We start from the raw sequence: 17,209 nt of genomic DNA, 5'->3' as shown, positions 1-17,209 counted from the left end.
TTAGTGTTATAGGAATGCAAGAGATTTCTGTGCATTAATTTTACATCCTGCAACTTTACCAAATTCATTGATTAGCTCTAGTAGTTTTCTGGTGGCATCTTTAGGATTTTCTATATAGAGTATCATGTCATTTGCAAACAGTGACAGTTTTACTTCTTTTCCAATTTGGATTCCTTTTATTTATTTATTTTTCTTTTCTAATTGCTTCCAAATTGAATAATAGTGGCAAAAGTGAACATTCTTGTCTTGTTTCTGATCTTAGAGGAAATGCTTTTAGTTCTTCACCAGTGAGGTGGTGTTTGCTGTAGGTTTGTCATATATGCTGTCTCTAGGCAGATTTTAGGCAAAAGTAAGAAAAGTATTTTGGAGGTTGGTCAAAATGAATATTTATAATATAAAAATGCTTAATTCTTCTCTATCATTGGATCTAAACATGAAGAAAAAGCAGTTTACTCCCCAGCGGTAAGAAAGCAAGTTTCCTAGGAATAAAAGGAATTTCAGCAGAATTTTTTTTTATATTATACTTTTGAGTATTTACTGAATGTGTTATTTGTGTCTTGTAGAATGGAGATGTATGCATTTCAATTCTTCATCCACCTGTAGATGACCCACAGAGTGGAGAACTGCCCTCTGAAAGGTGGAATCCTACTCAAAATGTCAGGTAAGGAATTACATAAGGAATAATCTGGTTTCTGGCTGGCTCTTAACATTGGATATAATCTTTTAACAAGTACAAAAGAATCCTTTCTATATATGATTGCTTTGTTTTATGCTAGAGCTTTATGTAGCATGCGTGCATCATTTTGAAGAGTTGTATTTATGGGCTAATAATGCATATGTTGCTCATTTCTGTGTTCACTTTGGAAGAATTATTCTCTTAGTTCTTCCTCTTGCATTATCTGAGTTCCACCCTGCTGCTTTAGATTTCATGACTTCTGTGTTTGAATTGGTTGCTTCTGTGTTCTAGGACTCTTACTACTTTTTGCTGAAAAGTCTAAGTGTTTACACTTTTTTTTAATCCATTCATCAGTTGATGGACATTTCAGTTGTTTCCACTCATTGGCTATTATGAATAATGCCGCTGTGAACATTGCATGCAAGTTTTTATGTGCACATATGTTTTCATTTCCTTGGACTTATTCCTGGAAATGGAATTGTGGGGTCATAACTCAATGTTTAACTTTTCAAGGAACTGCCATGTTTTCCAACATGCCTGCACTAAATTTTTAGTGCATTCCCACCAGCAGTGTGAGAGAATTCAAATTTCTCCAGATCTTTGTTAGCACTTGTTATTTTCCATGTTTCTTATTATAACTATCCCAGAAGGTTGACTGGGTATTCTTACTTTAGTTTTGTCATCAGTGTGTTTCTTTTAAAATAACTTCAAAAAACTTATAATGATTTTAGATTATCAGAAAAATTATGAAGTACAGATAGTACCCATGTTCCCCACACCTGCCGGGTTTCTTTGTTACTAAAATCTAACATTAGTATGGTTCATGTATTACAATTAGTGAACTTGTATTAGTACGTTATGATTGATCAAAGTCCATATTCTTTCACGTTTCCTTAATTTTTACCTAATGTCGTTTTTTCTGCTCTAAGATCCTACACATTATAGAGAGCACGTTATGTGTAATAGATGTTTCTTCTTAGACAACTGCAACAGTTTCTTCGACTTTTCCTTGGTTTTGATGACCTTGACAATTTTGAAGGGTATTTTATAGAATGTCCCCCAACTGGGATTTTGTTTGATGTTTTTTTCTGCTTATTTTACTGGAGTTGTGAGTATTGGGAGAAATTAAGGTAAAGTACATTTTTATCATGTCATATCAAGGTTACATACTGTCAGCATGACTTATCACTCTTGTTGGTAACATTCGTCACCTGGCTGAGACTTGCTTTTAGGATTTCTCCACTGTAAAACTCCTCATTTCCTACTTTCTGTTCTGTATAAAGGAAGTTGTAGGTGCAGCCCACACTAAGGAGTGGGGAACTATATCCCCAGGAGGCTGGGATATCTTTCAGGTTCTTCTGTATAGGAAATTAATCTGCTCTCCCACTTGTTAATCTTTTTTAATGATCTGGAATCTAGTAATTCAATTAGAATCTCCATTTTTGTCAAAAGCAAAGAATTTGAAGCTTCCTGATGTATGCAGGCCTCTCTTACCTGTTTCTTCAAGTTATGTATTTGCTTCTCACTCTCTGTAATGAGTATACCTAAAAGACTGTTCAAGACAGATGAGATAGTTTTGATTATGCTAGTTACTCAATTCTTTTTAGGTACTTTGTTCTATCCAGTATACAGGATTGGGAAAAATGGGTATATTTTGGACTTCACCACATCTTGCAAGTATATTTTCTTAATCAGAAAAAAATGACTTCCCTTTTAATTCAACTAAATGTGTTGATACACCTCACCTTGACAAGCATCATGCCTATGAATAATTCTCAGATCAGGTGTTAAGACTTGCCATAAGTTTATGTCTATGAAATAAAGAATCATGACACATTTCCTATACTTTCTGCTTTGCTTTAATGGGATTCTCCCTTGGGTTTGAAGCATTTCTCAACAGTATTCAGAGATGGAATTACTGAGTTTGTTTTAGTGAAGATGTAATTCCAGCAGCCCCAATCTGTACATATCTGAGTTTATTATACTCCACCAATAGCAAAATACTCTTTAAAAAATCACTCTATGCTTTTAACAAAATTATTTATGAGGAAGGAAAAACATCTCTATTTGTAAATTTCTCTTTGTCTTACACTTCTGACGTTTCATCCCCACTAAGCAAAGCACCATGAAAATACCTGGGATGTTTGGGAAATACGCATTTCCTGTGGGAAGGGAAAGGGAAGCTGGAAGGATCTGATGTGATATTTTATATTATCTCCAGGGTCACATGTATATTAGTTTCAAGACGATTGCTTTACACAGGATCTTTTAGGATCATTAGGAAAATTAGTATTTTTCTGCCTCATCCCCTTGTATCTAAGCATCATACCACTGTTAGCTGAGTATTTGTACCTTTAGCTCATACATACTTTGTGGCTTGAGTTTTCAGCATCAAATAATACACTGACACTTGGATATAAAAGAAAAGGAAATCTTCTGCTTCCCCCTTCCCCCTCTAGCTTTTAAGTATTATTGTTTCTGCATTGTCAGGGTTATAAAACTTACGATCTGTACTATAATGTGACATAATCCCAGTTTTTAAAATTCTTATTCCTGTTGTTAGATCAAGTCACTATTTGCTGCTTATTATTTTACTTCCTTTGGTCTATTAATTGGCTGAAATTTGTTCATTAGTAATTTCTCAAGGGATTGCTCCTAGGAGCCGTATTTCATTCCCTGAATTCTCACACATGCAAAATATTATGTGCTGTGTATATGTGTTTATTAGTGTATACTAGTGTATTTGCCATTATATTTCAAATGACAGATTTTGACTAGAATGTAAGATTTCAGGATCATGCTTTCTTTCCTTGAGGATATTATTGGCATTACTCTGTGGTTGCTGTGGAAAAGTTTGGCTACCCTGTTTCTCATCTCTTTCAAGAAAAGGATTTAAATATTGGGGAAGATTTGTTGAAAAATTGGACCAAAACTGCAGAGGAGTTGTTTAAGTGATTTTGGTGCTTGTTTTTCAGGGCTAGCATTAACCCTAGACTAGAAGAAGGAGTTCTGAGGTGTTAGTGATTCTTGCTTTTGGAGGTTGAATGTTGAATCCGATGCTTCCCATACGACCCCACCCACTCTTTGAGAAAGCAAGCCTTCTCTCTTTCTCTTTTTGTTTGAGTGTGGCTTTAACAGTAGATATTTATTTTTTCACACTTTTGGACATGCACCACCCTTATGGCAGAAAGTGAAGAGGAACTAAAAAGCCTCTTGATGAAAGTGAAAGAGGAGAGTGAAAAAGTTGGCTTAAAGCTCAACATTCAGAAAACAAAGATCATGGCATCCGGTCCCATCACTTCATGGGAAAGAGATGGGGAAACAGTGTCAGACTTTATTTTTTTGGGCTCCAAAATCACTGCAGATGGTGATTGCAGCCATGAAATTAAAAGACACTTACTCCTTGGGAGGAAAGTTATGGCCAACCTAGATAGCATATTCAAAAGCAAAGACATTACTTTGCCAACAAAGGTCTGTCTAGTCAAGGTTATGGTTTTTCCAGTGGTCATGTATGGATGTGAGAGTTGGACTGTGAAGAAAGCTGAGCGCCGAAGAATTGATGCTTTTGAACTGTGGTGTTGGAGAAGACTCTTGAGAGTCCCTTGGAGCGCAAGGAAATCCAACCAGTCCATTCTGAAGGAGATCAGCCCTGGGTGTTCTTTGGAAGGATTGATGCTAAAGCTGAAACTCCAGTGCTTTGGCCACCTCATGCGAAGAATTGACTCATTGGAAAAGACTCTGATGCTGGGAGGGATTGTGGGCAGGAGGAGAAGGGGACAACAGAGGATGAGATGGCTGGATGGCATCACCAACTCGATGGACGTGAGTTTGAGTGAACTCGGGGAATTGGTGATGGACAGGGAGGCCTGGCGTGCTGCAATTCATGGGGTCGCAGAGTCATACACGACTGAAAGACTGAACTGAACTGAAGGTGTTGGCAAGGTTGGTTTCTTCTGAGGCCTCTGTCCTCAGTTTATCTCCACATGGTCTTCCCTCTGTTCATATCTGTGTCCTAATTGCCCCTTCTTATAAGGACATTAGTCATATTGGATTAAGACCTGTTCTGAGGACCTTATTTTTACTTGATTACCTCTCTAGAGACTCTGCTCCATATATAGTTTGAAGTACTGGGGATTAAAACTACAGCATAGAATCTGAAGCCTTCCCATTCTTCAGATGCAAAGCCCAAAACAAGATTTTTCTTTGTATTCATGTGCTGCCTAGATGGAAAACCTATTACCATTGCCCATAGCAATTCAAATTTTTTGCCTTTACTACTGTGCAAATATACAAAGACTGTATTTGCCTTGTCTCAGCTTAAAATATTATAATTTTTTTTCCCCTTAAAAGAAAGGCCTGTTTGGAGAGTTCCCTGGTGGTCCACTGGTTAGGACTTAGCGCTTCACTGCCTTAGCAGGGTTCAATCCCTGGTCAGGGAACTAAGATCCTGCAAACCACACAGCATGGCCTAAAGAAAGAAGAGAAAGGCCTGTTTCTCATTTAATCCAGTCCTTTGGGAGCAAGGAACTCCTTTCGTATTACTCTGCACTCTAAAACTACCTTAACTACTTTGGGTACCAGCATCAGTATTTTTTCTCTCTGGACCCTGAGGTAACCTGAGCCCCAGTTGAGAAGCACCTGGACTTCACATCAAGAGATTGCTTTCCTTGCCTTTATGCTTTCTTATTTAGAATCTTTACAGCCAGAACTTAGTTATCTTCAGATTGTCCCCTTGATCGTTACCCAAAAGGTATTTGCATTGGAAGTCATTAGTGAACTTCTCGGACCTTTTTGTTTCTTCATTCCATGTAACTATTGGATGATTCTTCAGTGTATTGATCTTGGAGTGGGCAAGTAATGGGAGAGTTTTGGTGTTTGTGTATTTCTAGAGAGGGCATGGTGTTTTGTATGACTTGTGGAACCTCATCTGGAACTCCTGGTGATGCCCAGAACTCTGAAAAGTCAGAAAAGCACTACCTAATGTGAAACACACCACATTTGTCAGTGTGTTATTTGTTTTAAGGTAGTAAATTGTATGTATTTCTCATAGGTTATTTATGGCACTGAAATATCAAGAGGCAAGATATGAGGTACCAAAGGTTATTGTTGATAGCTGCTTGTTGCTAAATTATCTAGCACTTGTCTGCCTCAGGATTCTAAGCTCCATATCGAGTTTAAGGCAGTGGAAGCGGCAAAAGGTTCATTTCAGCCTGTTGTAGGGTCTTGACTGCTGAATGGCTGTTATCTGAAAGTGTTTCCATGTTCACATGTGTTTGGACTTCTTCATGACCACGTGCACTAGTCTTTGATTTAGCACCTCAGTGAACATACTCAGAAGATAAAGTTGTGCAAGCTTTTGTAACCTGAGGAAGAGGAAGGAATTCCAGTTACCTTTGCAAGCCTAAGTCGATTTATATCACAAGACCTGTTGAGTAGTGAGAGTTGGCTAAAGGGGAAAGCAGGGAAAATGCACTGTGCTACACTTGCAGGGATCCAGAGCATCAGCCAACTAGTTTCCACTAAGAGCTCAGTAGTCTCCTCCTCTTAGAGGAAGCCGGCATACTTTCTGGAAGAAGAGATCCACAGCCCTGTCCTCAGATGTCCAGGATTAAGTTTAGAGGACGGGAGTTCCTTAGAGAATTGGGAAGTTTTGGAGAAGTAGGCATTAGTCAACAAAAAATGAAGTTGGGAGGGTTGGGACCCCTGATGCTGCCACGTGTTTGTGATTAGGGGCCCACAGCACCATGCCTCCTCTTCTCAGTGGAAGAAACAAAATGTGCCTTAATTCATACTCTCTCAAGAACCAAATGAGAGCTTTCCGTGGGTGGGTGGGGGTTCTCTTAGACGTTGCAGTAGGATTCACAAGTGCTTTCTCTGAGGAACCACCCTCAGAACTACCTGCCATATCTACTGCAGGCTCTTGGATAGGAAAGTGGCCTTTGTTAAGGATTTGCTTTCCTCCAAAGGACAGAAAAGTGTTTAATTTGCCATGGGACCAGATTTATGGATCCACTCCAGAGGACACACTGTCACATACAAGGGTCTCTCAGGAGTAGGCTAGGGTGTTCTCCTGTCTGGTCTTCTCTACAACCCACTGAAAGGGAAGGGAGCTAGTGGCACAAGTGCTGGACAGCTTAAACTGTGTGTATAATATACTTGCCAACCTTTTTGAGTCACAGTACATAGGAAAAATGAAATTATATTATTTGTAGATAACAGTGTATTAAACTGAAAATGTTCCTTTGGCCAGAAGTTACCATTCCAGAGGCTCAGGTTGTCCCAGGTCCTCCCCACCCATCTGCGTAAGGGGAATCACAAACAACTTTTCTGTAACCCAGTCACAACATACTGGTTGGGAAGCTTTGAATAGGATATTGCAAATGGAATTGCTTCAGGATTCTTCATTAGTGTTGAATCCTTTGCTAGCACTTGGTTGTATGTCTACTGCTGTGGGTGGGTTGTTTTCATGAAGGTGTGGCATTGTTGTTTGAAGCTGTACTAGATGAAGAAGGTTAACCCCATCTGAACCAATGGCATGGATTCCATGTACCCCCCAAAAAAATGATTTCTGCTCTCTAGACAAAGGGAGGAAGTGAAAACATGCTGGATTAATAACTGTTATTAAATATTATCACAGTCTACTATAGTTAGTGCCTGATGCTTCTGAAAGCATTATGGATTTCAATTTAGGGAGTCTATGGTACTGGAAGTGATTTTCTTTTCATAGAGATGGATGATTTACCCTTTTTTTAAATTGTACATTCCAATTTGGTGTTTCAATATGGTATTTACATTGCAACATATGAAAAATCTACTTGATGAACACTCCTGGGAAAAGTCTCCTAATTCTGTTAATTTATCTGGACCTTTGTTGTCCAGTAGGCACTGTTATATCGGATAACACTGATTATATGTTTCCATCACAGAAAGTTGTGAAGATACAGTACTGATCAGGACCATTAATCTATACCAGAGTTTGTCTTTATTCTGCTTATTTTTCAAACAGATTTTGTATGTTTTCTTCTGAAACAATCCTTACAGAATTTTCTACCCATATTTTTCTTTTGCTTCTAGGATATTGTCAGTCCCATTTTTGGCAATGATGAGTTTCTTTGAGTCTTCTTACTGTAACTACTGAAGAAATCCAGGATGGGTTTGGGAGTTACAACAAGGAGTTAACCTAATAGAAAGGGGGGCTGCATATATGTGATAAATGGATTTTAACTAGATGGGAAAGTTTTCTTTGAAAGTGCCTTTGTGGTAATCTTGTATAATCACGTAACAGAAACTCTTTACCCTTTCAAGGAGAAGGTTTCATCAAATCAAACATCTAATTGCCCGGTTCCCTCCCTTTATTTTTTGCTTGGAGTCAGGAGCAAAAGGCTATTTTGCAACAACACAATCTGTAACCTCGCACCAATGAGAAAAGGTAGAGAAATTTAATCTTTCGTCCCACGTTTCTTAACTTCACACACATAGCTTTTAGGGAAGAAAAAAGCATGAGAACTATTTCAGACATTTTTGGATCTTACTGAGTTTATTTCATCTAACAGAAACTTCATTCCCTGTAATTAAGGTATCTAGTTTTATCTGTGGATGAAAAATTTTCACAGAATTTCTGAGCCCTAAGAGATCCAGGGATGGCATCTAACTCTCTCACAGTTGTACATTCAGCATCTCACTTAGTGCCTCTGGTACAATAGTAAGTGCTTAGTAAGTATTCTTGAATAAGATTTCTATTATTAAGAAATTAGTTCTTCCATGTTAAGACTGTTGCTTTTTCTCCATTCTCCTGCTTAACTCTTACTTGCTTTCCTTAGAAGTATGGGAAAGAAATACATTTGTATGTAATACTGGTTTTCAGATCTTCTAAGCAGCCATGATACCAATTAGATATATGGAGTCTAGCATCATTTTTACCCTTTGCCATGAAAAGATTACCTTCAAGCTAAGTATTTTTTGCTTCTGCTTTTTCCTTTTGCTCTTAACTAGAGTAATGGAAATAAAAACAAAAATAAACAAATGGGGCCTGATTAAACTTAAAAGCTCTTGCACAGCAAAGGAAACAGTAAACAAGATTAAAAGGCAACTTTCAGAATGGGAGAAAATATTGCAAATGAAATAACTAACAAAGGATTAATCTCCAGAATATATAAGCAGCTCATACAGCTCAACATTAGGAAAACAAACAGCCCAATCAAAAAATGGGCAGACCTAAACATTTCTCCAAAGAAGATATATAGATGGCCAATAAACACATGAAAAGATGTTCAGCATCACTAATTATTAGAGAAATGCAAATAAAAACTACAATGAGGTCTCACCTCATACCAGTCAGAATGGCCACCATCCAAAAATTTACAAACAATAAATGCTGGAGAGAATGTAGAGAAAAGGGAACCTCCTATACTGTTGGTGGGAATGTAAAATGATACAGCCATTATGGAGAACAGTTTGGAGATTCCTTAAAAAACTAGGAATAGATCTACCATATGACCCAGCAACCCCCCTGTTGGGTATATACTACCCCCTACTCCGGGAAAACCGTGACTGAAAAAGACACATGTACCCGAATGTTCATAGCAGCTCTGTTCACAGTAGCCAGGACACAGAAGCAACAGACGTCCATCGGCAGGTGAATGGATAATGAAGCTGTGGTACAGATACACAGAGGAATAGTATTCAGCCATAACAGAATGAATTTGAGTCAGTTCTAGTGAGGTATAACCTAGAGTCTGTGATACAGAGTGCAGTAAGTCAGAAAGAAAAAGAACAAATACAGCATTGACACATGGAATCTAGAAAAACAATGATGAACCTATTTGCAGGGAAGGAATGGAGACTCAGAGAATGGACTTGTAGACACAGTAGGGGAGGGAAAGAGTGAGACTAATGGAGAAATTAGCATCAACATATACACACTATCAGGCATAAGATGGATAGCTGGTGAGAAGTTGCTGTGTAGCACAAGAAGCCCAGTGTGGCCCTCTGTGATGACCTAGAAGGGGAAATGGTGGGAGGAGAGGGAGCTAGGGAGGGAAGGAATGTAGGTATAATTATGGCTGATTTGTGTTGTTGTATGGCAGAAACCAGCACATCATTGTAAAAATTAAAAAGTGTATGTATGTGTGTGTGTGTGTATATATATATATATATACACACACACACCCATATAAAAACTGTATGGCATTTAAAAAATAAGACATTGCAATAAAAAATTTTTAACCTTAAAAAAGAAAACTTTTCATTTTTAAAATGTTATTTGAAAAGCTTCCAGACGTCCGATTTTTGTAGATTGGAACATGTTGCCAGTTAAGACAGTACCTTCTACAGAATTCATATTTTGGCCTGCAAACCAACCTTCATGCTAAACTCAGATTCCCTGTGCGTTGTCTCCCAGATAGCAACTTATTCCTAGTCTAACCAGTACTGGAAACAAAATTTTGATACTCCCCTAAAGCCTCAAATATTATAGTCTTAAATTTAAAACAAAAACTTGTGAATACTGTGAATGTAAATATTCATAGCTGACCCTTTTTTTCTTGTTTCTAGGACTATCCTGTTAAGTGTAATCTCATTGCTTAATGAGCCCAACACCTTCTCCCCAGCCAATGTGGATGCTTCGGTTATGTTCAGGAAATGGAGGGACAGTAAAGGAAAAGACAAAGAATATGCTGAAATCATTAGGTAAGGTATTTTGTTTTGTCTTCTGTTTGCTTTAAGTCTTCATACAAAATCAAAGTATATCCTAGAACCAAGGGCTTAAGTTGAACTTAAAGGTTGACTCTGTGTTTGCCAATTAGATTTATCGTTTGGGAAGAGATTTGTGCCTGAGCCTAATGATACTGGCTTTTGAGAGAGCAGCAGATCTGATTTCCAGAACTTCCATGTTCTTCTTCTTTTTTTTTTTTTTTTAAACTTTACAATATTGTATTGGTTTTGCCATACATTGACTTGAATCCACCATGGGTGTACATGTGAGAACGTCCATGTTCTGGCTAGTCAAGTTTGCAAACTCTTCCTTCTGATCAGTTTAGGGACACTGTTCTAGGCTTTCAACATGTCCTTTAAGTGTAGCAAACACCCAAGGTATTCCAGATGTCTATTCCAGATATTTTTGTTTTCAAATTTTTATTAATGAAATCCTATAAATTATTGATGTTTTTAACCACAGCAACTTCTTCTAAGAATCATCCTCACCTTCTCTAACTCCCTTACCCTACAATTGTTATCAGCAGCTGTAGTACATGGTTTAACAGAACGGAGTAAGAATCATGCCATGCCTCATATGACCTTTTATAAGTTAACTTTATTTATTTATTTATTTATTTAACTACCCCGGGTCTTAGTTATGGCATGCGGGATCTTTAGTTGCAGCCTGTGGGATCTTAGTTCCCAAACCAGGGATCAAACCCACATCCCCTGCACTGAAAGTGTGAAGTCTTCGCTGCTAGACCACCAGGGAAGCCCCTATCAGTTAACTTTTGAGGGTCTTTAATTTTCCTGTCTGGAGAAGGAAAATAAAGGTAGATGGTATTAGGCTCAGCCATTCATTTCTAGTTATATCCTGCATAGAATAAAAGGTTTTCCTAACAGTGCTTAAGGATTGGTAGAGCCCCAGGGACAATCCCAGCCCATTCTGTGTATAGGAATTTTAGTAAGCACTAGAATTTATTTTAAAAGTCCCTCTCTGTAAATCTAGTTGGCACAATATTATGTGATTTTTTTTTTTTAATGCATGTCATCTGACAGCTGAATAAGTTATCTGTAAATCACCTTCAGACCCTCTCTCTAATTCACAGTCATTTAATGAAATTACAAGGATAGAATCTGGGCATCTGTATTTTGTTTTTACCAGCCACTTTGGTGACTGGTTTATACCAAAGATTGAAGATAACTAGTGTAAGTAGTAAGAAGTTGAGTGTGGAAGTGGACTGAGGATTTGAAAATGGGAATTCTTCATAAAATTGTCAGACGGAAGTCTAATGTTCATGGGAAGGTTGGATGTCAGGCACAATCTTTTTCCTTAATGGAATTCATACTTCTGTTTGTAAACAAATGACTGTGTAATAGGATAAGTGCAACTACAGAACCATAAACAAGATACAGTGGAAGGAATATATAATATGTTCCTAGGAGAGAGAATACATCTTAACCAAGAATTTTTCAGAGAGAGGGAGAAACATGTTTACTAAAACACAGGTGTATGACAGCATGACATGTCAAGAGAATCATAAATTCTAATTTGAGAATTGATGGGAAATTAAGAAAGGCATCAGGTCTTAAAAGACAGTGAAGTCAGAAGGAGGTGATAGAGTGTCACTTAAAGACTGTGTGTGAAAGGATAATCCTATTTGAGTTCCAAAGGAAAGTGATTGACCAGGAGACCAGCTGAGATCTGAGGAGGCTGAGATGAAGACGAAACTGATGAAGTGACAAACAAGGATGAGAAAACAGATTTGAAAATATTTAGGACTTTGAAGTAAGGAGCTGCGAGAAGAAAGATGGGAGAAACTGACCACGGAGGAGGATGGCAACAGACCAGACAGGTGAAGACTTGCTGCGTTAGGATTCCATCAGGACGGAGAAGGGTATAGCGCTCCGAAGAGAAGTCTAGGCTGGACCCTGATGATTTGAGTGCTGTCAGTATGAAGGGTTAGAACCATGGGAATGGATAATGTGGTCCCAGGAGAAGATTGTGAGAAGAGCGATTCAAGCCTGAAAGTCTCAACACCAGCATGCAAGGCAGCAAGATCAACCAAGAGGAGTCTAATTAAAAGGAAGACGGGGAGAATAGTGGTTTGATGTTTTAAGTTCAGTTTCTCTAACCCCTTGAGAGATCAAATTTTCATTCTTGTTGAAGAAAACAACCTTCATGCATTCATACAATCAGTATTTGTCACACAGCTGTGTATGGCAGACTGTACTCTAAGCAGCAGGGGAACAGAATTAACTAAGACAGACAAGGTCTTTGCTCACATTCAGGGGTGAGAATGACAGAAAAGTGAACAAGTGAGGACACAGGGTAATATGAAGGAATGACAAGATGGCTTCTTTTCTGTCAGAACAAGCCTCCTCTCAGGTGACATATGTTCGTAAGTTCATATGTGTAGGGCAGGACAGCTGATCCACACAGAAAAACTAGGTGTGTTTGAAGGTACTAAAAAATACCCCAGAGGGGTCTGAATGTTTTGAAATTGGAGAAAGCAGTGAAGTGGTAGGCAGGTGGATCATGCAAGACTCTGAATTTAACATGAGATATTTGGATTTTACTCTGAGTAGGAGGATTATTGAGTTGTTGGGGCCTGTATTCTAGGTTTAGTTTGAGACCAACTGGAAAAAAAAATGTGAGATGATCTCCAGTTAACCAGTATTTGAGATCCATGGCTTCAAACACCCTTCAGAAGGGTCATTATTAAGTGTCCTTCAGACGGGTACCTGATGGGCTAGAACTTTTGGTGTAGTAGAGGGTATTTGTCGAAGATGCTTTTAAGTAGATAGGTTCTAAAGTTCAAAAACCCAAGTCACAAAGATTTTTGGATTATTTTGGCCAATTATAAATCCATGTTCCAGAGACTTACATAAATTATCCTCTCTTCAGGAAACAGGTGTCAGCCACTAAAGCCGAAGCAGAAAAGGATGGAGTGAAGGTCCCTACGACCCTGGCGGAATACTGCATCAAAACTAAAGTGCCTTCCAATGACAACAGCTCAGATTTGCTTTATGACGACTTGTACGACGATGACATTGATGATGAAGATGAGGAGGAGGAAGATGCCGACTGTTACGATGATGATGATTCTGGAAATGAGGAGTCGTGACGTGCTCCTTCAAGGCCCCTGTACTGCCCTGCCGTCTCAGGCCAAAGGGAGGGGAGCAAGTGGGGACCTAGCAGTGGCCCCTCGGCAAAAAGCTATTACGGGGGTGGGGAAAACAAACACGGCTCCTGCTGACTCCCCTTATGGATCTCAGTTTGCTCCTTTTTATGGACCTCTTAATGGAGAGAAAGTAATCCTCCACAGAATGTCTGAATTCTTGCATTCTTTACCCTTCCATCACTGTATTGATTCTTTTTTTTTTTTCTTTTCCTTTCTTTAAATCCAAACTCTTGCCTCACTTCGTCTCTACAAAGCGTTCACAGCAAAACACGTTTGGTCTGTTTTTAGATTCTTGAAGAACTAGTCTTTCACCAAGACATTTAATGTGTTTAAAGCTGGGAACCCATTGGGAGTTCACAAGTGCTGCATATGCTGGGTAGCAAAAGAAAACAACCACAAAACCCCCAGAAAACAAACTTTTTTTTTTTTTAAGCAGATTTGCCAAGGTTTAGCTGCTCATTTACGTGTGTGTGCATTTGTTCAGCCCCATGATGGTGAGTTTTGTTTCTTAAGGCTGGGGTACAGTGGGCGCAGGGACTTTGTTCTGAACCTGAGACATGTTCCTAAGGGCACAGAACTGTTCAGCCTCCAGGAAATCATCCTCACACAGAAGAGAGGAATCAGATTTTGTTTTTTGAAATTGGGATCTAAAGCCTGAAATAAATATTCATACTTTACATAGAACTGATTGCTATTTATTTTGAAGGCAGAGTTATTTTTGCCCCCCAGGGAGTGGGGAGTGAGGGGATTAGCGTGAGTGTGTGGAGACTTAGTGATGGGAACAAAGATTTTAAATCACTATGCCAGTTTTGGTTGATGCTGCTGGGGGAAAGTCAAACTGCTGGTGACCACTGTTGGGAGAGAAAACATCTGTTTCATATATGTAACATGGCCTTTCCCTGAAAGATACACTCTCACGAGCATTTTTTTTTTTTAAGTAGCGAGGTTTTAATTACTCAGTATTAATACTAGGTGCATGTGTTTAAGATTTTGGTTTTCATTGAGCTGCTTGTACTGATAGTGGTAACTGTGGATATATGTGAGACCTGAGTGACTGGTTCCTGCTTTCCTCACTGGATGTGACCCCGACTTTTGTCTCCTTTTGATGTACTCGGGCTGCGGAGTGCAAGCAGCAGCTGTGCATGGAGCTTTCCCCTGAGCTGCTTTGTCTCTTCTGGCAGGGCCAGGGGAGTTGGCTGCAGGCAGTGTCCAGGCAACGCTCGATCTTCCTGCCGCACAGTTGCTGCAGCTTTGATTCCCCTTGTGCCGATCGTGTGTTACTTCAATCAATATCAAGTTCCATCAGCCTTCACCAACCAGGGACTTCTGTATGTGGCGATGATTTTTGTTTCTTGTGGGGGTGGGCCAGTGCATAAGAGGGCAGTGTTCTTATCAGTGGGAAAAATACCGCTATAAACTTACTTCAGATCCCTGTGCGCTAGCATCAACTCTTTTTCTTCAGATCCTACAGCTCAGAAAGAACAAAAGGGTTGATGAGGGACAGGGGTAGGATGGATCCTAGGACAGAGTAAGTGATGCTTAGGTCCTTAGTTCCTCCTTCCTTTCTGATCTCAGGGTTTTCATTCGCTCTTCAGACTCTCCAAACATTTGCTGACTAATTCCCAGCAGCCCTCTTTGGAATCTTAGGTTTGGTCTAGTATTAAATCGGGAATGTTAAACGTGCTAAGGTTCATATGGGACAATGTTGAGCCTGGTCCCAGAATCTGTCCAAACTCCATGGGGCTACCTGCACCTCTGAATCAACAACTGTGGTCAGATTCAGAAAACAAAGCAGCTCTCCTGTGATGAAACAGTGATGTTGAAAGTAGCTTTTTACGCCCCACATGTACTCCCACCCTCCACTACTAGACACACACACACACACACACACCCCACACACACACGTTTACAGCCAGTAGCTTGGTCTTACTCTTGGAACCCTAAAACTAAGCCTTCCCCTTCCTGCTGAAGCATTTCTCTCCCAGTGCAGGCCAGACACTTTGGCATTGTGGGAGGTGCTGTCCCATTAGGCCCCGTGGCCTCTGTTGCACATTGACTCAGGGAGCCAGAGAGCCAGGTGGAGGTTGTACCTCTCAGCCCTTTGGGGTTTTACTTTTGAGGGTTAGGTTTGCCTCTGATGAGAGTACAATCAATTCTAGAAAAGACTGGGGTGTGTGTTGATTTGCTAGAATTGCTAGAAGGTGGACGTTCGGATAGCTCTGACTTGTAAACCCAGGTGCTGGTTCCAGAGCTCTGTAACACGACACAGGAGACTTTGAGCACGTGCTTGCTTTTGGGAGTGGAGATCTTAGGCTCAGGCCACAACCTTGGGAGTACAGTTGTGCTGTTTGGTATAACATGAATTCAGAAACCACCCTGCAGTTTGAGGTTCCTTCAGACTGTAGCGGAGGCCTCTGGATGCTCTTCAGGTCTGTGTTTGAGGCCGGGTGGACAAAGTGTATCATCGTGATTTTGTCGTTGCTTCTCACAGTCTTCCCCACTTTCACATCATTCCAGAGTTCTTTTCTGTTAGCCAAATTTTTTTGTAGTCCCTTCTTCTTTCCTGGTAATTACTTGCTTCTTTATTTGCTGGTTTCCTTATGTTTGGAAAATACATAGTAAGTGATTGAAGGGGAAAATGTGTAGTTCTCCACTGAAAATTAATCCTCCACCCCACCCCACCCCCATCCTGATTTTAAAAAAAAGGTTTACATTTACAAAGATTCAGATGCAATTTTCAACTCTTCTGAAACCAGCAGGACACACCTGACTTTAATAGTTTTCTTAGCTGAAATTGTAGATGTTTTTCTTCAGTTTAACTTATGAGAAAAGATTATCTGATGCATTTTGTGTTCAACTTCCCCTTTAGTGATTTATTTTTGTCTTTTTCTGCCCATCTGTCTACTAATAAAATGTGAAATAAAATATACCTGTATTGCTACTTCCCCATGGAATGACCCTTTTCTTTTTTGTGTGTTAAAAGGTGGTCTTAATACTTCCTATGTTCCCAGTTTATATACAGGACTCAGCTGAAAATTTTTTAAAAAACAAATCCTTACTAGTTTAAGAAAGGTTACTAAAGAAAGACAAAGCCATTTGTTAACCTTAATTCTGAAATAGGGCACAATCTGCTGGTACAAGTAGGTCGGTGGACTGATGGACAGGTGCTCCACTGCCCTCCTTAGGCAAGGTTTTTGTTTTTCTTGTCTTAACTTCCTGCTGTTAATCAGTGATTAGGAGGCAGTAGGTGCCGTGATAGTGATTAGGAGGCAGTAGGTGCCGTGATAGTGATAAGTTTCAATTGTGGACACTTAACCTTTTTTTAAGCCAGCCAGCAGTGCTCAACATATCTGACCTCTTAATTTTAGAGGTCAAAAGCAGCGAAAATGAGGACTGTGCCCCGGGCTGGTTCCGTCCAGCATGCTGACCTGAAACGAGATGCTATAATCTAATGCTCTGGGCAGCACCTCAGGGCCCTGAACTAGCTGCCAGGTTGCATTACACCTGTGCCTCGACAAGCATGGAGATTTGCCTCCTGGCAAGAGACATGGATGTTTTATGGCCCCAGTTCCTTCTGCACTGGTGGCCTGAAATCAAGAAGGAGGAGCTTAAGGGAAGTCAGAATCCTGGCCTCAGGTGAATAGTTCCTTGGGAC

General features: G+C 39.7%; 1 protein-coding gene across 1 annotated transcript in view; it reads left to right on the top strand.

Annotated features, from left to right (window-relative positions):
* Positions 1 to 16,503, top strand: part of UBE2R2 (ubiquitin conjugating enzyme E2 R2) — a 101,040-nt gene extending 84,537 nt beyond the window's left edge. Inside the window, exons 3-5 of the mRNA XM_069575891.1 lie at positions 564 to 661; positions 10,229 to 10,363; positions 13,278 to 16,503. Of these exons, the coding sequence (XP_069431992.1) occupies positions 564 to 661; positions 10,229 to 10,363; positions 13,278 to 13,497 (453 nt within the window). The 3' untranslated portion in view covers positions 13,498 to 16,503. The remainder of the gene's footprint in view (positions 1 to 563; positions 662 to 10,228; positions 10,364 to 13,277) is intronic.
* The last annotated feature ends 706 nt before the right edge of the window (positions 16,504 to 17,209 follow it).

This window comes from Ovis canadensis, chromosome 2, assembly GCF_042477335.2.
Source record: "Ovis canadensis isolate MfBH-ARS-UI-01 breed Bighorn chromosome 2, ARS-UI_OviCan_v2, whole genome shotgun sequence".
NCBI lineage: Eukaryota > Metazoa > Chordata > Mammalia > Artiodactyla > Bovidae > Ovis > Ovis canadensis.
The sequence above is the reverse complement of the archived record's forward strand: the minus strand, read 5'-3'. Positions and strand labels throughout refer to the sequence as shown.